At 41.7% G+C, this 26858-nt stretch overlaps 1 protein-coding gene across 1 annotated transcript in view; it reads right to left on the bottom strand.

The window, feature by feature from the left end:
- The window catches only part of VWF (von Willebrand factor), a 146057-nt gene that overhangs the window by 94939 nt on the left and 24260 nt on the right, over positions 1 to 26858 (bottom strand). Inside the window, exons 9-18 of the mRNA XM_062007398.1 lie at positions 26627 to 26738; positions 24501 to 24547; positions 18480 to 18616; positions 16951 to 17089; positions 16255 to 16355; positions 11989 to 12184; positions 10810 to 11025; positions 4352 to 4592; positions 3443 to 3537; positions 2021 to 2181 (exon numbers count right to left, since the gene is read on the bottom strand). Coding sequence (XP_061863382.1) covers positions 2021 to 2181; positions 3443 to 3537; positions 4352 to 4592; positions 10810 to 11025; positions 11989 to 12184; positions 16255 to 16355; positions 16951 to 17089; positions 18480 to 18616; positions 24501 to 24547; positions 26627 to 26738 — 1445 coding nt within the window. The remainder of the gene's footprint in view (positions 1 to 2020; positions 2182 to 3442; positions 3538 to 4351; positions 4593 to 10809; positions 11026 to 11988; positions 12185 to 16254; positions 16356 to 16950; positions 17090 to 18479; positions 18617 to 24500; positions 24548 to 26626; positions 26739 to 26858) is intronic.

The raw sequence follows: 26858 nt of genomic DNA, 5'->3' as shown, positions 1-26858 counted from the left end.
TTACTAAATGTGAAGGTTAATTATTGGGAAGTGGATTTGGGGGAGTTTGGTGGGGAGGGGGGTTTCCTCTCTTTTTTTTTTTTTTTTTTTCTGCTGTTGAGTAGTTATCATAAGTTGTTTTCCAGGATCATCTCTTGGTAACTCTACTGTTACCATATCCTGGAACCAAAAAAGATCTCAAGCTCCTTCAACACATCAAGCAGGTCTGATTGTTATGTACAGAAGACCTATTCACACCAGTGCTCTTGGAACTTTACAAATACACAAACTTTTGAAAGTTTACTTATCATACTACTATTCAGGAATATTCTTTTCTAAAAAGAGAGATGTTTGAAATATGAAATGTGAAAAGAAGCAACATTTGTTTTGAAAATTGTGGTGAAAATTTCCTCCATGTTTATATGGGAGCCTTCAAATTCTGTTCTGTATATTTCAATTTATACCTACAAGGTACTTCACAAGCCTGATTTTTTTGCTTACAGCTAGCATTTTATTCTGTAGCACACCTGTTTATATAAATGTGTTTATCACCAAGATGTCATAGAAATGTTGAAAAAATACATTATTAATGTTATAAATTACTATCTTATTGGAATTTAGGGGGGGAGGCATTTTTAGTAAGACAATGGAAGGAATTCGTTGTTCAAAAAACAATATATATTGTTCAAAAAACAATATACCTTTATAAAAATACATGATCCTAAGTGAATTGATTTTTAAAATGTGATTTAAACTAGTGGTTGAAGTAAATTCATTAGAGCTGAAGCCTAAATATAAACATGCATCTCAGCCATAAACGTAATGACCCACACCTTCATTTACTAACAGTTAAAGTCTAGTGCATATTAATCTGAGCCTGAACCTTGAATAGGTGTAAAAGCTTACTTAAAAATATTTTTTTTTAAAAGGAGTAGCGTTTTGCATTCCCAGACTTTCTGAGTTGCAGCATTTGAAAATATCTGGCTTTATCATATGCCTCTCCAAATCAGGAAACTGTACCAGCATCTCGCTAAGTGTCACAAGTATCAAATAAAGTCTCACCATTTCTCACTCATAGTATTTTATCCCTCTCTGTAAAGTATTTTATCCTTGAAACAAAATAAGGAAAAGACATCAATTCTCTTTTTCCAACATCTATTAGGCATGTTCATCAGCATCTCATTCACTGAACGTCACAAACTTCTTAATCCCAGCAGCTTTCCTGGACAGAAAACTCAGAAGTGCCACTGACAACTTCACAAAGAGTGTACTATAGTGCACCACCTCTACCCTATTCAGAAGATGACTGGGTCTATACCCACAGCTCCCAGTGAGGCACTGTACAAAACTCTGCCTGCCTTGAGTGTTGCACAACACTGAACACTGTCACTTTCTTCTACTGCTCACAGAACATCAGCAGAATCTGCTGTCTATTCTACTCCATCTGCTTTTTATCAGGGCTCTAAATTGACTCTGAGCTCACAGTCACTGGCTTAGCATATAACTATCTGCTCTATTTAAACATGACTAAATCAATAATTAAATGTGAGGGTTGTAGGGGAACATAACCCTGGACTACAGAAAGCATCTCACCAGTAAAAAAAAACATGCTCAGCACACTGTCAGCAACTCCATGACACTGTCTGGCATATACTTAACAAGTCTATGTCCCACATTCTTTCTTGGTGGGAACTATCAGTTTGGCATAACACACAGAAAGCCAGCATCAGAGACGGAGACTTGACAACTAATATCAACAGGAGAGTTTGGCTGGATGTGGGCAGGGTATTTATGGTATATGTGATTGTGTACTTCCATTTCTCTGACTATGAAAGTCCAGCAAGACTGACAAGGAGTTTGAGAGGAGAGTTGTAAGAAGATATATAAAAATTAGGATTTGTCTTTTTGATTTTTTTTAATTATTATTACAAATTAGCCACAATTTGGCGGCATCAATACTTCACAACCATATATTTTCAAGCTTCAAGAATACTGCAGGTAGGAAGAAAGAAGTCAAGAAAACAAGCGTGAGCCTGCTTACCATCCCTTTTGGACAGAGGCATCCAGATATGCAACCATGGCTGATGCACTCCAAGTCATAATTCTGGCAAGTCTTGGCACACTCCAATCCTTCAGCTCTTGGGTTATTTGCAGGACAGACAAATCTTTCCATTGGGGATCTGCATGTCAAGCTCCTCTTTACTTTAAAAAATAAATTTACAGAATTTGCAATTAGAACTCAAGTATTGATAGTACAGTATTTTTATAAAAGATGGATCAACATTTTAATTAGAAAAATAATTTAGGACATAAAGTGGAACAATGCCACTACGCCATGATACAGACATTGTAAAGGTAACATTTCCCATGATCCATGAAGTCATCTTGTTTAGGCTATCATAAAAACATTTATTCTAACATGGAAGCATAGGAGCTGCACAGGGTTTGGTTCCAAATTGTACCAGGGCTACGAGCACACTTTATTGTGAAACATATTTCAACCTGTTGGCAGTCTATACTAGTAATGTCAGCTGAGAAGCAAAAGCACCATACATTATTGTATTTAGTCTCACCACAGAGGGTAACTACACAGATAACTGTTAACAGTAACACCCTTAGCTTAAACACAAAGTTTTTAAACTGTTTGAGGACTCTGGCTCTGATAGATCAGAATTTCCCAAGGAACTCTGGGTTATTATTTCAAGCAATGCTAGCAATATGCCTCTCTGAGGTTTTATAAGTCTTAACACACAAGTATAAAAAAAATTTGTCTTCAAAAGACTACAGCAAGAGTTTGGTGAGATATATACCTAGAAGGCTTCACCTGAAGGACACTGGGGACCAAACAGTAGCACCATGACTGATAGTCTACCAAGACCTCCTCTGCTATCACAATCCCATAAGGTCCATTCATATATCAGCAGGGAACCTTAAAAAAATCCAGACCCCCAATGTCCCCTTTTCCAGTGCAGTGCCCAGCTCTGCAAGGCAGTTGTCATACTCCAGGAACTGAGGGTGTCTGGTCACTTGGAGGGCACACTCAGTGCCTGGCAGCACTCTAACCTTCAAGCCACAAAATGGTTTATCTGCACCAGAAGGGAGAGCCCGCAACCACGTAGTCAGAAGCTGGAGGTGTAATGCTGGCTAGTTAATGATGTCATGTGATCCTCAAATAGCAACTGAGGGCCTCAGATCACTGCCAAGGGACCCTTTAACCTCTTCAACTAGAGAATGCAGTGGCTAACTATAATTTTGAAGGGTGGGACACAATGAACCCTGCACCCTCCCACACAAACATCTTGTTTCTATCCTATAACAATAAAAAAAGTTAGAAAAAGACACATCACCAGCCCTGCAATCGCTGGCATTTCTTCCTTGTTCTAGATTATCAAGAGACTAAAGAGGAAAAAAAAGAAAAATTGAAAAATCAGAAACACATATAATTTTTTAAAGGCATACTAACTTCTGGCAGATGGCCTCTCATCAGTGAATACGTCTGGCAGGAAGGCACCAGGAACTCTGTTTGTACTGCAGTGCATGAAACCATTTTCACAATAGCTAAGAAAAACAAATACAGCTTATATTTAACAAAGTGACATTTAGCTTTCACTGGCACTGTTGTTTTCAGACAGGCCCACAGGAAACTTTTGAGAGTATCAGAATTGCATCTCTTATTGGGGTTGATTTATTGCTCTCTATCCACTGTCCTTTTCAACCTTAAAGGCAAACCTTCCTTGAGATAGTTGCAGTGATATACTAGCATATTAACTCAGCTGTATGGTAACTCTGCTTGCTGAATCCAATGCACCTGTGCAGGCATAACGCTGTACAGGTCTGCTGTGGAGAGAGACAAGGAACCACCTAGTGCCTGCAACTGGTGACCTCTGTGGTAGAGGAAAAAAAAGAAGACACTATTCCCAAAACTGGACTTGCCAGGATCTGCCCAGAAATCACATTCCTACTCTCACTGTACCACTACTCAATTTAGCAGCTAGAAATGCTTTTTAATATTTGTATTTTTGATAGAGATAATTAGGTTTTAACATTAAAGGAATGTATCTCAGTACATTAAAGTGATACTTTAAAAGCCTAAAAGTAGCTATTGTGAGTAATTATACTCCATTTCAAACTTGCAGGAACTGTTCATGGAACAGGGCTTAGTACTGTTTTCTAAGACATCATTTGAGATGATATGGATAGAGATGCAAGAGCAAAACTCATAATTTGATTTGTAGGAGACAAAACATCACCCTGTTTTAAACTAGTTTTAGTGGTGGTAAAGGAACTAAGGAATTGAACCGATTAACCACTTGAGCTATCCAGAATTTTGAGTAACAGCATGTAGGGGACGAGTTATGGACGTTGTACTTACCACATGGTATAATGATCCGAAAAGATGTCCTCTGGCTGGAAGATTTCACCATCATAGTAACAAGAGCAGTGGGACCTTGGCACACACTGATCACGCTCATCCAGGTAGTGCCCAGGGGGACAGTAGCATCCTTCCACACAGAGTTCGTCACAGTCTTCATCCGGGTAGGACAGAGATCTGCAGGTCTGGTTGCATGGCGTCCCACACTGCTGGTACACTTGGCCTTCAGGACAGGTCATTGCTGTTGAATGATATGCACATCAGGGAGACTGATATTTGATCCAAAGGTAACTAAAGGAAAAGCTGCCTAAATCAGACTGGGAAGCTGGGGATTAACATATATTTATTCCATTTACTCATTGATGGAGGCCTGTATCACACTGTCTCTCCTTAACTCTGAAGTGCCAGTGAAGCCTAGGCACTGCCTATATACACACAAGCAAATCCTTACTATGTGCAGATCCCAGTAACTGTCAGAATTGGTTTGTAACCCCTGCAATGGAAACCCATCCAAAAAATTTCATCCAGAAATAAAAACATGGGCTTTGTCCAACCTCTGTTATTACTTGGATCTACAAGTTAGGAGTATTACAAGTTTCATGGACACATTCACACTTCTCTTTCATTGCAATGTGGTTAGGGACAGTTTGGTCAAAATAAATAGAAATGTAAGTTTCTGCCTTGATGAGCAGGTGCTGCAATAGTTTAAAGCCTCGCATTCCAGAAGCTCTCAGGGATTTCTGTGGAAACAGGTGCAAAGAAGTCATTTAGCAATCGTGGAGCCAGACCTAGGGTACTAGCAATTTTTTATGATGAATTCATTTTCATGGAGACCTAATTAATGGCCTTTGGAGCCATAAGCAGGATGAGCGTGACCCAGCAATGTACCCTTGTGGCCAAGAAGGCCAATGGCATCTTGGGGTGTTCTAGAAGGGCTATGGGCAGTAGGTCGAGAGAGGTTCTCCTCCCCCTCTACTCTGCCCTCGTGAGACCACATCTGGAATATTGTGTCCAGTTATGGGCCCCTCAGTTCAAGAAGGAAAGGGAGCTGCTGAAGAGAGTTCAGCGCAGGGCCACCAAGATGATGAACGAAGTGAAGCATCTCCTTTATGATGAAAGGCTTAAGAACCTGGGGTTCTAGCTTAGAGAAGAGGAGGCTGAGGGGTGAACTCATTCATGTTTACAAATACATAAAGGGCAGGTGTCAGGATGGAGCCAGGCTCTTCTCAGTGATGGCCAATGATAGGATGATGGGTAATGAGTACAAACTGGAATACAAGAGGTTCCAAAGAAACACAAGGAAAAATTTTTTCACTGTGAGGGTGATGGAGCACTGGAACAGGCTGCCCAGATGGGTTGTTGAGTCTCCTTCTCTGAGGACATTCAAAACCCACCCGGATGAGTTCCTGTGTGACCTACTCTAGGTGATCCTGCTCTGGCAGGGGGGTTGGACTAGATGATCTTTTGAGGTTCATTCCAACCCTTAAGATTTTGTGATTCTGGCTTCTTTCTTTGTAAAATATCCGTTTAGTTCTCCAGTACTGATTTTGAGGCCATCACCTCTGCACACATCAGCACCGGCACTAGGTGGCAGCTGTGACAACACATTTCAGAAGACGAGGCAAGAAGCCAGTATCATCGAGGGCTTTTGACAGGCCTTCTGAAAAACAGGATTCACCAAACTTGTCGTTTGTAACAATCTTCCAAAGCAAACAGCCAGGGTTGTAATGTGATGAGGTAGGATGTTGAGCAGAGCAAGGGATGCAGCTGCAAATATAAGTTGGCACATTTACACTGTGCTAAAACCACGATCAAGTGGCTACAGAGAAAGCCTTTACTCTTAACATCCCAGGAGAGTGACTGGATCATCCCTACCCTCTCTTCTGTGAGTGCACATCCCTGGGAACTTTAGCAGCAATGGCAGTAAAAGTATAGCAAGGCTACAGCCCTGCAGCCTCACCCAGCTGCTTAGCATGGCTGAAGCTAACACGGACTTAACAAAGAAAGGCCTACATGCTAACCAACACCTAATGCTTACCTTCACAAAATACTTCTGAAATGAAGGATTATTTCTACTTACTGAAGAGAGACATGGTTGTACCAGCTTCTCCTCAACTCCTGCTGGAGCACCTGAAGTTTCATACACAAGATTGTAAGTGCTTACATAGAGGAGCCAGCCCAGAGTCATCTATGGTGCTCAAAGATTTCTTCAGAGCAAAGATCTCCCAAGTATGGGACTGGTGTCCAAGCTACTTAATGTACCTTTCACAACACAGATCAAGAAATTTATGTGTGCTCATCAACATAGTAGGCAGAATAAATACCTACTAACTCAGTAGTAAATAGATGATAGATTAACTCGCAGTTAGAGGAGTCTTTGACAGCTACTCACAGAACAATACTTCTAATTTACATAAACAAAATCTTTGCAATACATCAAATACAGAAAAGGCACAACCCAGAGTTGAGGACCATTTTAAACGTAACTTTCATCACTAAAGGCATGTGCAAGAAGGACAACCATAAAGACTCAGGCAAAACTACTATTTCCTACACAGGAACCTCTGGAAACAAGGAACTGGTTTAGCAGATTTCAGGTCAGTATACCAGTTTGCTAGAGTTCAAAGATCCAAAACAGATAGGATAACTGAGCCCAACATTCTGCCCTATTTTCTAGTCATGGTAACATTCACTACCTACAGGGACAACTTTGCAGCAGATTCCTTACTTAGCTAAAGCTCTGTAACTCACCTGCCCATGCACTTCCTATGATTTTAGAAACATCCTCTATTTTTCCACTAATGCTACCGAATGCAATCTTTGCATTCCAAGTCGCAATACGTTGCTTCATCACCTCCCAGCAACATCTGGTTTTAACAGCAAAAAGAAAAGCAAGACGAGTGACCTGGGAGGAGACTGTTGTCTGTAAACTTTGCAATATCCTGTCACTTAAAAAAAACCCATAACTTTCCATTACTGTCAGGAAAATGAGAGGAAAGGGCAAGGTACATCTAGTCTCTATGGATGATTGTTATGAAACCAAAACAGTTCAACGCTGTATTCGGCCTGTCCCAGGGATAAGATGAGAAATAGTGTGAAAGCATTGGAAAAATGTGTATCCATCAGACAGTTCATCCAACTTCTTGTGGTGGGTTTTCAACCCAGAGTGAAAAAGGCATAAGTCCTGAGCCGTATCTCAGGTAATGCAAGAGGAAAATGTAATCATATCTAGGCCAGAGGCTCTGGATGAAGATCCATCCTATCAGCACTAGATTTAACACAGCTGCTCCAACAGCATCAGCCAGTGTGCTGAGCCCCACTGTGCAAAACAGACATCCTCAAATGCTGCTCAGAGTCTGTCTTTAATTCCCCACTCATCATTCCAGCACTCTTGGATTTATCTCATACAAATCCTCTCACAGAAGCCACACAAAGACAAGAAACTACCCAGGAAAATAATGGGTTCATCAATAGATCCTAAAACCTGAAGAAAGATTTAGAGACCTGTTGAGTGATTTCTCTTTACCACAAAACAATACATACATACACACAAGACACAGAATTGTAGAATTATTTAGGTTAGAAAAGACCTTTAAGATTACCAAGTCCAACCATTAACTTAGCATTGTGAAAATTACCATTAAACCATCGCTAAGCACCTCATCTACACATCTTTCAAATATCTCCAGGAATGATGACTCCACAACCTTCCTGGGCAGCCAATGATTGACAAACTTTTCAGTGAAGAAATTTTTCCTATTATCCAATCTTAACCTCCCCTGGCAAACCTGAGGCTGTTTCCTCTCAATAATACCGCTTGTTACTTGGGAGATAAGATCAACCCCTACTTCACTACAACCTCCTTTCAGGTAGTTGTGGCAAGCGACAAAGTGTCCCCTCAGCCTCCTCCAGGATAAAGAACCCCAGCTTCCTCAGTACTTCTCATAAAGCTTGTTCTCTAGACTCTTCACCAGCTTCATTGCTCCTCTTTGGATGAGCTCAAGTACCTCAATGTCTTTCCTGTAGCAAGGGACCCAAAACTGAACACAGTATCTGAGGTGCAGCCTCACCAGCACTGAGTACAGGAGGACAATCACTTCCCTAGTTCTGCTGGTCATACTATTTCTGATACAAGCCATTGGCTTTCTTGGCCACCTGGGCATACTGCTGGCATGTTCAGATGGCTGTCAATCAACACCACAGGTGTTTTTCCTCCAGACAGCTTTCCAGCCACATATATGTAGGCCTGTAGCGCTGCATGGGGTTGTTGTGGCCCAGGTGCAGGACCCAGCCTTTGGCCTTATTGAATCTCATGTGATTGGCCTCAGCCCACCACTCCAGTCTGGCCATATCCCTGTGTAAAGCCCTCCTGCCCTCCAGCAGATCAATACTCCTATCTCACTTGATATTGGCTTCAAACTTATTGAGGGTACACTCAATCCCCTCATCCAGGTCATTGATAAAGATACTAAACAGAACAGGCCCCAACAGTGAGTCCTGGGGAACACCACTAGTGCCCAGCTGCCAATTGGATTCAACTCCATTTACCACCACTGTCTGGGACCATCCATACTATCAGTTTTTTTAACCATTTTTTTGCATGCATATGCATGAGAAAGACAGCCCTTCATAGTATAGCTATATGCTCCTTCCATGCAGCATGAAGGGATTGACTCTGTTGCTTATTCATGGTGGGCTACAAGGGTACAAGTCAGCACTTAAACAATCTAACTGAAACTTAAATAATTTCAAAGATGTGAGAGATGAATGCACTTGTTAACTTGACATGCAGCAGTAATGCTGTGCTACACTAATGACTTACCTCGCTGCCACTTATCCACCTCAGATCAAGCAAACTTGTTCTGTCAAGTCATTTCCCAAGAAACTGAATCTCTGTTGACCAAGGCAGGAGCAGAGCATGTGTTCAGGGGCCATCAGCACAAATTATGCAATCTGCACATTCACATCTCAAGCGCATTAAAAGAGGGATTGTTCTCTTTCATGTGACAGGAGATGTCTAGGGCATCAGGATTATTTAATGGGGGCTGATGGATCTGCAGTCAGGGAAATCATCACTTTATGAGAGCATAAAGAGCTCTGTAATGCACAGAAAGGAGGAAGCAGCTCTGCACTATTAAAGATTAATTGTGAAAATTGACTTGTTCAATTACAGAAAGAATGATGGTGCATTATCACTGCTCTTTCTTTCAGCCTCCAGACCTGTACATTTTTAAAAGGATTTTTATTATATTACTGTTCCACTATCTGAACATTTACATAAATTAGGTAAAATATTATGAAACCATGCAGCAGTTCAACATAAACTGGTTTTGTTCTTATTCACAGTAAATACTCTCCAGCCTCCGGAAGCAGCCTGTAGTCACTGACCTCATAGCTACAGACCCTACCATGTGAAAAGCCAGTGACTTCTCTTTCCCTCTCTCTTCCAGTTTATACACAGTTTATAAATGTTTTCCCCATCCCTTGTTTGGGAAAAAGTAGTAGAACAGATCTGGAGGGCTGCCAAGCATACATGATTTTCCCAAAATTTTCAATTGTCTGCTTTCCTTAATAGCAAAGTTGCTCAGGAAAATGAGAAAACTTCCATTTCACAAATATTTATGAGGAAAAGTATGTCCATGTGATCAAAATTCCATTGCAATGGATTTTTTCCTACCACATTGACCTTACAGGAAAAGAAAAAAAATGGTGCTGGCTACTTCTGCTCCAGCTTCTTAATATATTGTTTGGCTGTTAATCTTGCATGATCTATGCAAAAACATCCCGTTCTTTCTGTTACACCCACCTAAACCTGCAGTCTGAATTTTCATTCTTCCCTCTTGCAATGTCTCATCTTTTAGACTGCAAGCTTTTGAACAAGGGTTGCCATTTATTACAGGTGGCATCCTGCAAACAATCCTCAGAGGAATTCAAAACTCAAATCTTGCTGACTCTCATCGGAGATAAATGTCAACACAAAATACCATAGACAAAGCTCTTTGCCTAGCCCAGTGGTACCACCCACGGCCTGTTTATCAAAGTACAGGTCTCATCTTGAACCAGCTGCCACAACATACTAGAATTTACAAGGAAAAGAAGGAAAGAAGCTTATACGTGGTTAGAAAAATTATGTTCATCTGCTAGCTGAATGGTATACGTGAAATGAGAAATGACATAGATCTCAGACCTCTGCACTGACAGGGTGATAATCAGACTGCTAAGAGAGATAGATGCCAGAGAGGTTGTGGGATCTCTGTCCTTGGAGATACTCAAACCTTGTCCAGACACAATCCCACACAATCTGCTGTAAACTTAGCTCTGCTATGAACAGAGATGGTACCAGAAGAAATATGTGGCATCTTACATAAATCATCTTACTCTACGTTTCTCATCTGACATTGTCAAGAAATTCCTTTGAGACAAGGAAAATAAGTGGGTTTTAGGAGCATTTCACTTACGGCAGAAGTCAGGTTCTCTCCAAGGAACCAGGACATTCCTCCTAGCACAGGCTGCTGCATAATTAGCAATAGCAGAGCACAGACAATCTTTGCCATTGGAGCAGGAGCAAACATCAAAGCGGCAGTTCTTCACATAGGGAGTGGGACTGACTTCATGATGACAGGGTTCAAATGCAGAAGTCATCAGAATTGAGCAGGATTCCTCAGCATATTTGGCTGAAAAGAGAAAAATTACATGCTTGCACTGAATTAATTGGTAGCTTTCAAGAAGAAGCTTCACAGTAAGCACTTTCTTTTCCTTCTGTAAAAAAAAATAAGAATAGGATTAAGTAAGCATAGATAGCATCAACTAAAATAATAATGCTTCACTAGGAAAATAAATCAAAGAAAAGCAATGCTTTTATATTGTCACCACTATTTCTGGTCCTGTACTTCCTTGTACAGGGCCTCTGCTTTCTGTTGTTTTTTATATTTACAAAATTAAACCTTCTAGGCTCACAAATCACCAGTGCCTGTTCTGATCTGTTCTGATCCATAACATCTTCTGTGCTTGCTCCTCCCAGAAATCAGATGTTGTTGTAACACCTGGGACAAGAAAATTGTTCTGAGAATTTCTCACTGTATCCAAGCAGGATAGTCATGCAGTATGGAGGGAAAGAGGAAGTCTGTCTGTTGGGATGCAGTCAGAGAAGGGAGACAAGAGCTCGGGAAAAGTGTATAAGGTGTAAGGACAGAGAGGGAAGAAGACAGATGTTTTGTCACAGTATTACTATGACTTGTAAAACTAGCTTCAGTGGCACAAATTTGTCCTGTGGTTGTGATGGTCTAACTCTGATTGTGGTCCAAACTGAACAGCAGCATGATCCCACATTCCTGATTTTGTTTTCAATTTTCAAAAAACATTACTTTTTCCTTAGGAAGCCTGCATCAACCAAAGTCTCTGTTTGTCTGTTGCGGGTGGGGGGGGGGGGCAATGCTTTGATTTTTTTAAACAGAGATTAACAGCCACCTCTCTGGTAATGTGATCAACACTTCTCTTTTTCTCAGTTTTTCTCTTTTTATCTTTTCTGGTTTTTTGAGGGTTTTTGTAGTTTTGGGGGGGTTTTTTTTGGTTTTTTTAACTGTAAAATGGAAGATCATATTTTGCTGTACATGTTAATTCTGGATAGAATTCAGTACCTAAACGAGGATTGAGATTGCAGGGGTCACTGTCTTGTTTTAACAAGTCTTCACAAACTGCATTGAGCTTCCAGGAGTTTCCAAAGTCTTCCAGAAGAGCTTCTACCATGCCAGAAGGTGTAAGAAAATCATCCCCTTGGTTACCATTGTAATTTCCACATAGCCCACACATCTTTTCAGAATAGGCTGAAGACACCTAAGGAACACAACATTAGCCTGGTCATCCTTCAGAATAGGTCACTACTGTATAGCAGGATTTTCTAAAAAAATGAATCATACACAGTTTAACAATCAAATAAATTCTTAAATTCACATCTAGATAATATAGACACCATTTCATTGTACTATGCATTAAAACTTCTAATAAAAATGTTACTATTAGTAACAGCAGGACATTTTTTTGCAAGAGATTGTTTTGTCACAAAACAGATGCAATGTTGGAGGACATGTTTCCCTCAACATCAAGGACCATTAATAAAATAAGGAAGAGACTTCTTGCCCTAAAGCTGTATTACCTCACATTAGAGCTTCCTCCTGCTTAGAGAAATGTGACACACTAAAAGCTGCATTAAAAACAGTGCACATAGCAGATGTACTTTTCACCCTGACTTGTTTCTGCTGCAAGTCAATGGACAACTGAAACAGGACTCTAAACTACAGAGGTAAACAGGGGGAATCCTCTAAGCAACATCTACAACACAAAGGTGCCAATATCTTTTATTCTAGTAGAGACTGACAGTTTCTATCAGAAGTAACGGTCTGGTATATCATAGGTATAGTACCAACTATCCTTAGGACCTGATTCAGTGTTTTGATGCTACAATAACTCTCTCTATGCATTTATAACAGAGTGGTACTTTAGTCAGATTGGCAGGACTAAACAGTAAAAGATAATTAAAAAAGGCTAGAAAAGCACATTTTTGAAGAAAACTGGTTTTCTGTATAAGCAAAAATAAAAATAAAGATATCCTCCAAAACCTCTCTTCCAACACAGTGGTCAGAGAGTGAATGAATATAAAGCATTGAAAGGAATTACCATGAATTATTAGAGGATATGTATCTATGTATCTTAATGATTTCAATCGCCAAGGAAACTATTTTCTCACGCACTTTTCAGACAGACAATGACTCTTACAAATCCAAATTCTGACGTGTTGTCATGTGGAAGCTCAAATCACAAAGAAAGAGGAGCCTTCTTGAGCAATATAGGAAGAATTTTTACCACAAGTCTGGCCAAGGTAATGGAAGTGTATCACTTCCGCCAGTTGTCAGAAATACTTGGCAACGGGTGAGTCTACAAATCCAGCATAAGTTTACTCTCCAAAAGCAATTAAAAAGATGCTTTAGATATTCAGCAAGGGAAGGAGCTTGGAGCAGAATTGAATAAATACAGACAATTGGAGAAACTTCCATTGCTTTTATGTGTAGAGGACCTGGAGCAGAAAATGAGATTTGTTTTAACTGTAAGAAAGAGTTTGTCAGGCTATACAGGTCTCTGACCAGGCAGAAAAATACTATATATTTTATATAGTATTTTTATATAGTATATAGTATATTTATATAGTATTTTTATATAGTATAGAGGAAAGACAAAATTTCTGAAAAGCGACGAGGGACTGAACTGAACTATTCTCAGCCCAAAACCAGCTTCTAAGACCCTTGGAACACAACGATACAAGCTAGATTGAAACAACAAAACCAGTACTGTTCAATAGATTCATTAATGACCTTGATGAAGGAACAGAGGGCACTGTCAGCGAGTTTACTGAAGATACTAAACTAGGATGAGTGTCTGACACACCAGATGGCTGTGCCATATTCAACCAGACCTGGACCCCTGTACCAGTACAGGTTGGGGAATTAGCTCTTAGAGAGTAGTGTAGGGGAAAGGGACCTGGGGGTCTTGGTGGATAACAGGATAAGCATGACCCAGCAATGTGCCCTCATGGCCAAGAAGGGCTGTGGTTAGTAGGTTGAGAAAGATTCCCCTCTACTCTGCCTTCATGAGACCACATCTGGAATGTTGTGTCCAGTTCTGGGCCCCTTAGTTCAAGAAGGACAGGGAGCTGCTGAAGAGAGTTCAGCACAGGGTCACCAAGATGATGGAGTGGAGCATCTCCCTTATGATGAAAGGCTGAGGGAGCTGGGGCTCTTTAGCTTGGAGGAGATTGAGAGGTGATCTCATTCATGTTTACAAATACGTAAAAAGTGAGTGTCAGGAGGATGGAGCTACTCTGGTCTCAGTGATGGCCAATGATGGGAAAAGAGGCAACGAGTACAAGCTGGAACATAAGAGGCTCCAAAGAAACACAAGGAAGAATTTCTTCACTGTGAGGGTGACGGAGCACTGGAACAGGCTGCCCAGATGGGTTGTTGAGTCTCTTTTCTCTGAGGACATTCAAAACCCACCTGGACAAGTTCCTGTGTGACCTACTCTAGGTGGTCCTGTTCTGGCAGGGGGGTTGGACTAGATAATTTTTAAGGTCCCTTCCAGCCCTTGGGATTCTGTGATTCTGTAAAGTTATTCACAGCCATTCTACTTCATTGCCTTTTCAACTCTTGCATTCATTTCTGAACTAACTTTCATGAACCTTTACGCTGTGTCAGATGTGATATTTAAGCCAGATTTTGGAGCAGGAGAAGAGAGTGCAAAAGTAATGACATGGTTCAGAGAGGGCAGTGCTCACTGCTCAGTAGAAAACCTCAGGAAAACTGACTCTTTTGGCAAAACTCTTCTCAGTGAGCAAAACCACTCAACGTGGGACCAAGCTCCAAATCCTCTATTGCAAGTGGGGCTCAAAGGCAGCAAGGCTATGGTTAATCATGCTGGTCCACATCTGCCCAGCATCAGGCAAGAGCATATTACCCTGATTTACCACCTGTATCCTGCAGAAAGCAATACTACAGGTGAACACATAGAATCATAGAATGGTAGGGGTTGGAAGGGACCTTTAGAGATCATCTAGTCCAACCACCTTGCAGAACTAGACCCACCTAGATCAAGTCACATAGGAACATGTTCAGGTGGGTCTTGAAGACCTCCAAGGAAGGAGACCCCACAACCCCTCTGGGCAGCCTGTTACACTGCTCTTACAGTAAAATACTTTTTTCCTATATTTAAATGGAACTTTTTGTGTTTCAGCTTCATCCCATTACCCCTTGTCCTGTTGCTAGCTACTATAGAAAAAAGGGATGTCCCAACCTCCTGACACCCACCATTTAGATAACTGTAAATATTAATAAGATCCACCCTCAGTCTCCTCTTTTTTAGATATACAGCCCCAGTTCCCATAGCCTTTCCTCATATGAAAGATGTTCCAGTCCCCTGATCATCTTGGTGGTCCTGCACTTGACTCTCTCCACCACTTCCCTGTTCCTCTTGAGCTGAGGAGCCCAGAACTGGACACAGGACTCCAGATGAGGCCTCACCAGGGCAGAGTAGAGGGGGAGAAGAACCTCCCTTGACCTGCTGAGGGAGCAAATACACCCTCAAGGACAACAATCACAGCCCCTGAGACCTACTGATCAAAAGCAAGCCTCTTGTATTAGCAAAGAGGGCAGTAGATGGCTTAGCTGGAGAAGCTGAGATGGTTTATCAGCTATTAGGTAATTATTACACAGTGCGTAATCTTCCCTCACAAGCTTTTCGGTGTTGCAAATCATTCTGCAGCTTAGACTGCTTCTCTTATAGCTCCTTTCTAAACTTGAGTTGGATATTCTACACTCTGTTGTGGTCTGCAGCACAGACAAACCCTAATTGTTAATTAAGGCTGACTTTAAACATTCCTCACAGTAGAAGGAGCATGCAACATAACTTCTATGAGTTAATTAATTTTTCCTGGAAATTATGAGTAACCATGTCCCTGGAGCCATGTTCTTCCTTTAAGTCATACAAATTCATTGCTTTAGACAGGGCAGTCAAAGCAAATGAAAGCAAAAATCCCTCAAATCCCTCCTTCCAACCCTACCATTCTATGATTCTATGATCTGCTGAGCAAAACATAAAACTATTCATGCTTAATAATGGCTGTCAGCAATGAAAAAAAAAAAATGTGAAAGAGGAAAAAAAAGCTACCAAGCTGCTGTAGGATGAAAATGTTTGTTTCTGGAATACAAAAGGACCTGTATAACACCCTGGGGGCCGCAAAAGAGAATGGAATTTCTAACATGCAACACAAAGCAATTTGTCGCTTCAGACAAGAAAATCTTTGTATGTGTTTGGGTGAGCAAAATGGCAGAAATAAAAGAGAGAGAAGGAAAGCGTACCTTTACTAGGAGTTCACCATGACCATCCCAGTCAATCTGCAAATCTTCTCCATAGGTAAGGCGAACTGAAGTCCTCACTGTGTGCTGAATACGGAGGGCACCTTAAGAGAACCACAAAGTATCAATCGGTCAAGACAGGTTGTGGTGTTTCATTGCCTGGGACTGCTGTGTTGGGCTGAACAGGCCAACAGAGTAGCTACCTCAGAGCAGTGGGCACCCAGGACAGCCAAAGCAAAGGGTGCCAGCAATGCCCACCTCACAATTCTCAAGCTTTGTGCCAGCTTAGCAGTTCACATCTTCGTGAACTTGTCCATCAGCTCTGCTTCAAGGCACTCAGGTGCCCTAGAAGAGGCTATATGGGCATTCTGCAAAACCTTAGGCATTAACAATGACATTTTGCAAGATAGCTAGAAGGATTTCAGGCTTCTGGATAAAAAATAATAATTTCTAAAAGTGTAGACCAACAGTGGTTTTCAAGTTCACATCTCACAAATCCAGAATTACGATGGTCTGATTTTAGAGGAAGTGAGCCAAAATATACGGGCTGCATGGAGACAAAATGAAGTGCCACAGCTTCTAGAAGAGCCTGCAAGTGAGAATTTGTATTGAAAACATTTTTTGATTGAACTGGGCTAAGATGTAGCAGAAAACACTTGTAAGCAGGATCCCTTCAATGACTGGCCCATGCAAACACACCTTGTAGCAAAGGCATCTGTATGTCTTGTCCATTCAGTGAAATTTCTCCTCCATGTTTCATTTTAATGAGGCTGTTGTCCATATCCTGGATTCGGACAGAAGCTGAGCGAGTGCACACAGCATCAGGATCATCTGCACACTAAAGAGAAGCTATTACTTTATTGATGACATAGACAGAAGCTCCCCAGAAGGCATTTCAGCATCTAATTCGAGAGGTGTTAAGTGTCTCGATGGTTTTATGGATCTAATTTCTGCATTCCACAAACACCAGGCTGACAGCCTTTCTTCCATTATATCCTGCTAATCACAGATCAGGGAGCTACTCGCAGCTCCTCATCTCAGAGCCTGAAAAGCAATCTGTGAGCCTTACATCACCTTACCCTGGAGTAGCCCATGCCAGTGGTTGATGTTCCTCCTCCCTGGCTGCAGCAGGGGCAGGAGGGCCACACTATTCCTCACAGTCCCTCAGCCTGGGAAAGTGGCACATTTCTCACTGTCTGACACCTCTGTGCTATTTATTTTCAAGGCTGTGGGTTACGCAGATGAGGAACAGGGATTGCAGGCCCCTGGGTCTCCTCCCTGGTTTTGAAAGTGGAAACCGGTTCTGCAAGTTCCCAAGCACAGCTGACCTCAGAGCTGCATTAACAGAGCTTTCTAATGCAGGATACAGACGTAGATGGTGTGCAGGACTGTCACACCCTTTTTTTCCCAAGCTTGTGACTTTTCTGTTGCTCATGAGCTGCAAGGCAGACTGGTACTTCCCTTCACTCCCATCAGTCTCCTGACACCATTGTACTTCTCTCTGCCTTCAGTTCCTCTGCCCTCATCCTCTTTCTTCCCCTCTGCTTGATTCAGTACCCTTTTCAGTCTCCAGGCTAGTACAACAATTCCCATGCACAACTGATCAATTAATTTCACCATCAAGTTAACCTCCTTGTGACACCACCTCCAGGGTCTCCTTCCCTACCTGTGCTGGCCTGGTTCCCTTTCCTGCCTCTCTCCAGCTGTCTCTGCTTACTGACCTCCACCTGCCTGTCTCTCAGCCATCAGGGGAGGCAATGAAGAAAGTCAGGAGCTGCTGACCAGCTAGTAAGCAACAGAAACCATCAGACATTGTGATTTAATGGAAAGCAACCCAAGACACTACTCTGTCAGTGTACCCCACTCAACGTCTGAGGAAATATCTTTTCCTCAGGCATTAGAAAAGCACCGGTCTTCAGGGTGCTCTGTACTGGCACACCCTCATCTGCATTTGTTTGTTCACTGGCAAGAGGTGATCAGGGCTCCTCCAAATCTCATTACTACAAATCTTGGTCTCCAGGTAGGCTCCTGGGAATGGCAGTAAGGAGAAGCAAAACACTTATTAACTAAGGAGAAGGACTGCATCTGTTATTTAAACTAATTATTTCATAGGAAAATTACTTTTGTTGGCCTGTGTATCTGCAATTCTTGTCATACTCCCACAGTTCTTCCCACTCTCTCAAGAGCATGTACAGAGGCACACAGGCACCAGGCAATGCTTCTGTTACCTGCACGGTCTCAATGATCACAGAAAAGGAATTTTCCACGCAGTCCTTGGCAAATAAGTACGGACAAATCCCACTGAAGGTGAAATACTTGTTGTCAAAGCTTTTGAAATGGGACTGGCCAGTGACAGAGCATTCTCCTGAAAAATGCAGAGAGATATTAATCACCCCAGTACCAGTTACAAGGAAAATCCTGCCCGTAACCCTCAAGCCACTGAGGGGGAAAAGCAGTCCAGTGGAGCAGGTTGCACAAGGCCCAAGTTCCCCGCAGATCAGAAAGTGCCAGAAAGATGCTTATCTCACTGTTTATGCCTGTAAATCATTATCAGTGGTAACAGAGGCACTGACAAAAGCTGAGAAATATGGTATGAATTGCACTCAATGACTTTAGAAAAACCTATATAATGTTTCAAATGGAAGGTCATCAGAAAACCGCTCAGTTCTCTGCACTGAAGTGGATTTGATTCTTCTGTTGGATATATACCTCAGTGGCCCTGGAAATTCAATGTAGTCACTCAGGCTCTCCACAGGTTAGGTCATACCTGCTGCCGAAATGATGGCTGTTGGTGACAATAACCAATTTTAAACAGCAACCCACACTCTATTTTATGTAGGAACTAAGTTTCCCTTTTTATACAATGGGGAAATTGAGGCACAGAGAGTAGAAGTACTAATGCTTGAGATTGGCAAAGTTGGGAAAGATAGAACTACCCAGCATTAGTTACATACTCCATACACTGGGCATGTTGCTGTTATACTCTTATGCAGGAACTGACAACATCTTAGCATAACACATCCACTTTTACTTAGCCCAGCTGGACACATCTGCTTTCATGGAGCTGGCTGCAGAAAACAGACATTTTTTACAGAGTTAAAATCAAATTTTGCAACAGAATTTGTTGACATTTCACTGCTGCACTGCACTTTTGCAGAGGCGCCGCATTCTCAGTCTGTATTTCACAGTTGTGTCTTGGCAGATTGTGAGCCTCCTCTTTGTCTCTGTACTGCTGTTTTTAGAGCATTGTAGTTTTATGAAGGCAACAGTGTCTGAAAGCCATCTTCACAATGGCCTCCTTGAACACAACCCCCTGAAAGTGTTGATTCCCTTGTTGGGTTGCCTTGAATACCATGAAATTATTCTAACATTAAAAGAAATATCTTATCAGAATGAAGAACTAGAAGGCAATCACTGTTGGGCTTCTTCCAAGAGCCGAATTTATGCTGGACTTTACTCTGAACCATTATCTTAATTAACTAGCACAAAGTTAAAAATAATTCTATAGCTACAACAGCTACATCTAAAGTCATAACAGTATAATGTGAAAGTCTGGCTTGCCCACCCTTCTACTAAAAAAAAAAAAAAAAAGGCTATTTAAACATACTAACATCTTAAAATGTTTTGGTAACTTGTACTTTTTTTCATTTCCAGAAAGGCAGTATTCAGATGCCACAGCTGGGATTTAATATCCTGTTATGCTAGAGTCTCTGCAAACACATAGGGAGTCTCCAGCTCCACAGACCTTGCGAAGAAATTACTTCATATGGAAAAGCTATCACACTTAGAGATGGTTTCATGGCAAACAAGGTGAACTGAGACCTCCTTTTCCAGAAGAAAACTCACGTGCTGGGCCTACACTGGCAGTCCACTAACAAGGGATGCAGAAGGGTTAAATGTTACAAGCTGGCAGGTGAAGCCTGTCAGTTATTCTCTCTTCACTGCCTTTGAGTCCCAGGTAAGATCTGTCAAATGAGCATCAAGTACAAATTTCCATCTTCAACATGTTATTCAGTGCTAACCATCTTTGACCAGCCTCTGCTAAAGCACAACCTCACACATGCTGAGGATTCAGAGCTTTGCACAGCTCTGATATAGGTGGACCTGCTTTAGCAGGGAGGTCCCTTCCAACCCCTACCATTCTGTGATTCTGTGATTTACCCTAAGAAAAGTCCAGCATTTGCTGTATATTTTTCAACCCCTGGACAGTAAAGGAGCTTAGTATTTACTAGCTCATCCTGGAAATTCTACTTTCTGTTCAATTAAGCTTGGACGAAGGTAAAAAGTTATTCTTCTCCATTTCAGAGTCAATTAACTGGCTATCAGATGTGGGGAACAGATTTAGAGAAAAGTAGGTATAGCCCACCATAATACATGCAGTTTGATTTCCAGAGCATACTCTGTGACTAGAAATCAAGAGGACAGTTTTGCAGCATGGAGAGCTAAGGATTGCTACCCAAAAGAAGTCCTAGTCCTTTGGCATTGATCCTAGGAGGGAAATTTCTTTCCTGTGGCAAAGTCTCTTCTCATGGGTCTCTGGCTACTCCATTTGGTGTAATGCATCTCATGAGACCTCCTGAAACCTACTACTTTCATAATTATCAGCTTGAGAGCATCTTGCTAGTGCCAGCCAGCTATTGCTAGTTGGCAGACACTACCTACTGAAGCACTACCTCCAGCTGCATACCCAGCTTTATCACCAGATTTACAGCTACACAAATCATTCCCACAATATAAAAGAAACTTTTCCTGACAAACAGTTCTGTAAAAATTAATGAAACTACCTTGAGCTTATGTGAGTCTAAGTACATAAACTTTCTGTGTCACATTATCTCAGAAATAACTGTCACAAAAATAACCAGCCAACAATAAAAATATGCTGCAATATTGCTTCCAATAGAATCAAAACAGGACAGGTAACAATATAAACTCGGGTAATGTTTCTAGTGAGGATTGCTGCTTTGGGAGGTTTTGCAGCCCTCCCATACTGTCTCAGGGAAGTTTGTAAACATTAGCAGGTAAATGGACAACAGCTGCACTTATTCAGGCTTGCACAGCCTAGCTGAAAAGGCCCAAGAGTGGGCCATCCCCATGTGCCTTAAGACAAGCCAGCAGGGAAGACCACCCTGCATGAACACAGTTTTGGCTAGAGTTCAGTGAAAAAGGGGGAAAAAAAAAAAAAAAAAAAAAAAAGAGGTAGTTTAGGACCTTTGAAAGAAGGGACAGGCAATTCAGGAGGACTACATGAGAGTATCATGCACTACTGTCCAGGAGGTTATCCAGGGAGAAAATTAGAAGGGACAAAGCCAAACTAGAACTTAATCTAACTACTGCTGTAGAAGACAATAAAAAATGTTTCCATAAAGACATTAGCAACAAAAAGAGTGCTAAGGAGAATCTGCATGCTTTACTGGATGCAGGGAGAAACATAGTGACAAAGAATGAGAAAATACTTAATGCCTTTTTTGCTTCAGTTCTTAACTGTAAGATCAGTTTTTCTCCAGGTACTGGCCCACCTTGAGCTGGAAGACAGGGATGGGGAGAAGAATGAAGCCCCCATAATCCAAGGGGAAATGGCTAGTGACCTAGGCTACCACCTAGACACATACAAGTCTATAGCACCAGATGGGATCCACCCAAAGGTACCGAGGGAGCTGGTGGAAGCACTCACTTAGCCACTTGTTATCATCTACCAGCAATCCTGGTTCACCAGGGAGGTCCCAGTGGACTGGAAGGTAACAAATGTGACACCCATCTACAAGAAAGGTTGAAAGGAAGATCCAGGGAACTACAGGCCTACCAGCTTGACCTTAGTATCAAAGAAAGTTAAGGAGTAGATCATCTGGAGCACCATTACATAGCATGTACCTAGGTAGGTAATCAGGCTCAGTCAGCATGAATTTATGAGACAGGTTCTGCTTGACTATTGCAATCTCCATCTATGACACAGTGAATGACAGTGAATGGAGTAAAGGCTGTAGATGTTGTTTACTTGAATTTTGTTATAGCTGTTGACATTGTTTCCCACAGCATTGTTCTGGAAAAACTGCCTGCCCATGGCTTGGAAAGGCAAACTCCGTTGGGTAAAAAACTATCAGGATGTCCAGGCCCAGAGAGTGGTGGTGAATGGAGTTCAAACCAGTTGGCAGCCAGTCACCAGTGGTGTTCCCCCGAGGTCAGTGTTGGGGCCTGTTCTGTTTAATATCTTTATCAATTATTTGGAGGATGAGATGCTTGGCAGATGATGCCAAGTGGCAGAAGTTTTGATCTGTTTGAGGGCAGGAAGGCTCTTCAGAGGGACTTGAATCAGTTGGATTGATGGGCTGAGGCCAATTGCATGAGGTACAACAGTACCAATTGCTGGGTCCTGTACTTGGGACACAACAACTCCAGGCAATGCTACAGGCTTGGGGCAGAGTAGCTGGAAAGATATCCAGCAGAAAAAGACCCAGGAGTGTTGACTGACAGCCACCTGAACATGAGCCAGCAGTGTGCCCAGGTGGCCAAGAAGGCCAATGGCATCCTGGCTTGTATCAGAAATAGTGTGGCCAGCAGGACCAGAGAAGTGATTGTCCCCCTGTACTCAGCACTGGTGAAGCCACATCTCAAATATTATGTTCACTTTTGAGCCCCCCACTGCAGGAAAGACATTGAAGTGCTGAAGCATGTTCAGAGATGGGCAACAAAGCTGGTGAAGAGGAGACTTCATCACACACTACTAGAAAGGAGGCTGTAGTGAGGTGGGAGTTGATCTCTTCTTTAAGTAATATGTGATAGGACAAAAGGAAATGGCCTCAAGTTGCACCAGGGGAGGTTTAGATTGGATATTAGGAAAACAGTCTTCACTCAAAGGGTTGCCAGGCATTGCAATGGGCTGCTCAGAGAAGGGGTTGAGTCACTGTCCCCGGTGCTTAGGGACAGAATCAGAAGGCACAAGTGGACTTAAAAATTTAGCCCACGTAGTATTTAGCCCACGTAGCCCCCATATAGTAGCCGAGAAAGCAAGGACATTTAAGACCTTGGTAAAAACTGAAGTTAGATAAAGACTTGTTTTGTTTGTAAAACTGTTGCTTCCCATTAGCTAAACACATAACAGATCAGCAGGGACTGTTTCCTTGATTCTACATGTTAGATAGCGAGTTCCCCGGCACTTAGAGAGATCTGTAGTGAAGACCTCAAGCACGAGGCTTCTCACAGTCCTGCTTGGCATGGCTCACTAAACTCTGACGTTAGTATATATCCCACTACTGCTGACACTTTGGGGCAAGCACTCTTCTCATCACCAAAAAAAAACCAACAAACAAACAAACAAAAAAAACCCCACAAAAACAAGTCTAAACCAAAATCACCAAACCCAAAAATGTCTGTCTATCATAATCTCAATCTCCTCCTTATCCTTTCCACTCTCAGTTCCCAAAAGCAATAAGAACAAGATAAAGATCTGTGCTGTTTCCCTGCAGATGTCTACACACAACTCAAGTAAGGTCAAATACTGTTTTAGGTCAAGTAGGTCTTTCCATGGTTGAACATAGCGCAGAAACTGAGATAGGGGATGTGTCATAGAACTAGTAGGAAGAAATAAAGAAGGCATCTCTTTGTTGGTCAATGCACAGCATGAAGAGTCACATTCCCTATGCAGGCAAAAAACTGGGACAGCAGCCACCAGTATCAGTGAGTCTGAGAGGCAGAGTAGGAGAAACATGAGCAAGAACACTTGCAGAGCTGCCTCTCCAGTCTACCCCCACCAACTGAAGGCAGGATGGTCACTTTCTCCTTGGGGCTGTAGCTCCTTCACATGTAACATAACCATTAGGGCCCAAAGCCATGGGGTATTAAGTAAAAACCAACCTATGCCCAGCACTTCAAAGTACCGTCAACAAAAGTATGCTGATTCAGATAATCAAATAAGGAATGGTACCTGGTCAAGGAAACTCAGCAGTGTTCCTCTACCTGAAAGCCAGTCCTCTGAACATATAGATGATATATCTTAGTACACTAATTAATCAAAAGAGGAACCTTTCTTCTCACCAAATAGGATTTTTTACTGCTACACATAAACAATATAGCACACTGTCTGGCTTCTATCATGAGAAGAATTCAGAAGTATGATCTTACCTGCATTGCACTAGAACAAGCAAGTAAGAACAAAGATTCACCTTTTGTGTGAAAAAAAATGAAGTGGGATATAAGTGGGAGGGATGTAGGCAAAGCTTACTTGTCAAAATCTGAAACAAGTAGAGTTAACATACCTGGGCATTCTCCATTGCTGCAGATCCAGGTGCCATGTCGACAAATGCTAGGAAATATATGACAAATTAGGCAAGAGTATATAAATTCAAATCTTCTGTGGAAACTTTTTCCTAAATAATTGAAATATGGACCCCAGTTTCAGGAAATTACATCTATCCCCAGGATCCTTTCTATCTCCCATAGCCCAATTTCTTAACTTATTCATCCTTTCTTACCATCATTCAATAGCAACTGCTGGTAGTATGAGCTGGAATGGTTGCAAAAGTCAAGAACTTGTGTTTTCCGCCACCAAAGCTCCGTGTTTAATGGAATTATCAACTATGTTCCACTGATATGGAGTGAGTCTTAAATACAGTTCTCAAGGTACGTCTGTCAGTAAGACAGAATCTTAGGGGGAAAAATTAAGTTTGAAGATACTTTCAGAAAAATCATATACTACAATATCCAACTCAAAGAAGCGAACTTCAAAGCTAGATTAGGTGGCTGAGTCTCTCTGAGCAGCCATCCCAGTGCTGCACTGTCTATGGGGAAGAATTTTTTCTTGTGTCTGAATAGAACTTCCTCTTTTGCAACTCATGTCCATGGCTTCATGTTCTTTTGCTATTTGCCCCTGTAAAGAAGACAGAGCCAAACTCTTCTCAACCCGTCTTTAGGCAGTGAAAGTTTCCTCCTTAGCCTTTAAGCAAATCTATTGCCCTTTGCTTCTCCTTATGTTATAAACTCCCTTGCTATTATCACCTCTAGGGTCCTCCACAAGACTTTCTCCAGTCTGTAATCCTCTCTCTTGACATGGAGGTTCAGCAGTGGCCACACTACTCCAGTCACTGGTCACAAGTTCATCACAGGAGAGCAATAATCCCTTTCCTTCACTGGCGAGCTAGACATCTGCTAAAGCATTCACCAGTCTAATGACCTATTACTGACTAAGGCTCCTTTCTGTGCAAGTGGCAAGGAGGTGGATTATCTCTGCTTTAATATCTTTGACTGGTGGATTTTGTGCCACTTCCAATAAATACTACTAGTAACCAGTAATATACACTGACAGTGACTGAGGTGGCTGTCATTCTTGGGTCTGTGGAATATCATGCCAGACAATTCTAGAATCTTCAAAATCAATTAAGTTTCAAGAGCTACTAGATTCTTCTTATACCTTTAATTATCTCAGCCTTTGAAAACCATTTGTGAGGATTCAGTTTATTAAGGATGGTAAATGCAGTGCCAATGGAATGACATTCTCCACAGCAGGATGAAATTTGAATAACAGGAAATATTTTCTAATAATATAGTCTATTAGGCAGCACTGATGTCCCAAGAGCACTAAGGTTGAACACTGTGGCCAAGCTCAAAGCTACAGACAGCTCTAAGAAAAAAGAGAGAATGCTAATATCATGGTTATGGTTCATATTCTGTGACAAATGTTGCAGGTAATGAAAAACTCCTGAATAATAGTGATGATGCATAGACATATCTTTCTTCTGCATATGGTGCCCTTTGCTGAGTTCTTCTGTACCCTAATTGCAAACATCTGGGCACAGATTTGTCTGAACTCCTTACACAAACATGTTCACACTTCCACAAAACCAGATCAGGAATACATTACTCATTCCCCTTCCTTCTTTAGACAGCTAGCCTTCCCTTTCAGGCTGGCATTCATGAGTGAAAGAAAAATTGTGAGCCATGCAGCTGGGAAGAATCATTAGTTTTGCAGAAGTTCCAAAGACATGCCTGAGCTAACTTGTCTTGGAAAGAAATGGGGTTTAGAGGTTAAATAATTGTAGCAAGTCAAAACAAAAACACCACTGACACTAACCAGACACAGGAATCTACCAGTCTGTCTTATCCACAGGAAACAGGTAGTTCTCTAATGTTGGAAGTAGTATGACCCTCACATTGTTTTATCAGATCAAATATCCTTTTAAAAGCAGACCTGATTTTGTCTTTGTGAACAGCTCACTTCTTGGAAGGGGCTTGTATTTCCAATAAGAGAGCAGGTCCTTTGCCAAGGAAAGGAAAATTTTTAAAAGTAGAGAGAGATTTCTAGAAAGATTGTTTTAAATAGTCACTAACCAGTGTGCAGTACTTATCTAGAGCAACAGCAACCACACCAGAGCAACACAGAGTTTACCATGAGTTGCAGTCCTGGGAGATGGTGAAGCCAGGAGGATAATGTTTCCCAGAGTGGATGCAGGAGCAGTCAGAGCTGTCAATACAATGTTCACCATCAAGGAGCTTTCCCTCTGGATAGATCAGGTAGCAGCAGATGCACATGCCACACACAGGCAGGGACATAAACATAAATATAATTAGACTTCCTAGTTCTTCATATACTTTGGCAAGACAATACACATTATTATCCA

Source organism: Colius striatus, chromosome 1 (assembly GCF_028858725.1).
Source record: "Colius striatus isolate bColStr4 chromosome 1, bColStr4.1.hap1, whole genome shotgun sequence".
Classification (NCBI taxonomy): domain Eukaryota; kingdom Metazoa; phylum Chordata; class Aves; order Coliiformes; family Coliidae; genus Colius; species Colius striatus.
This window is presented reverse-complemented; position numbering and strand designations above follow the sequence as displayed.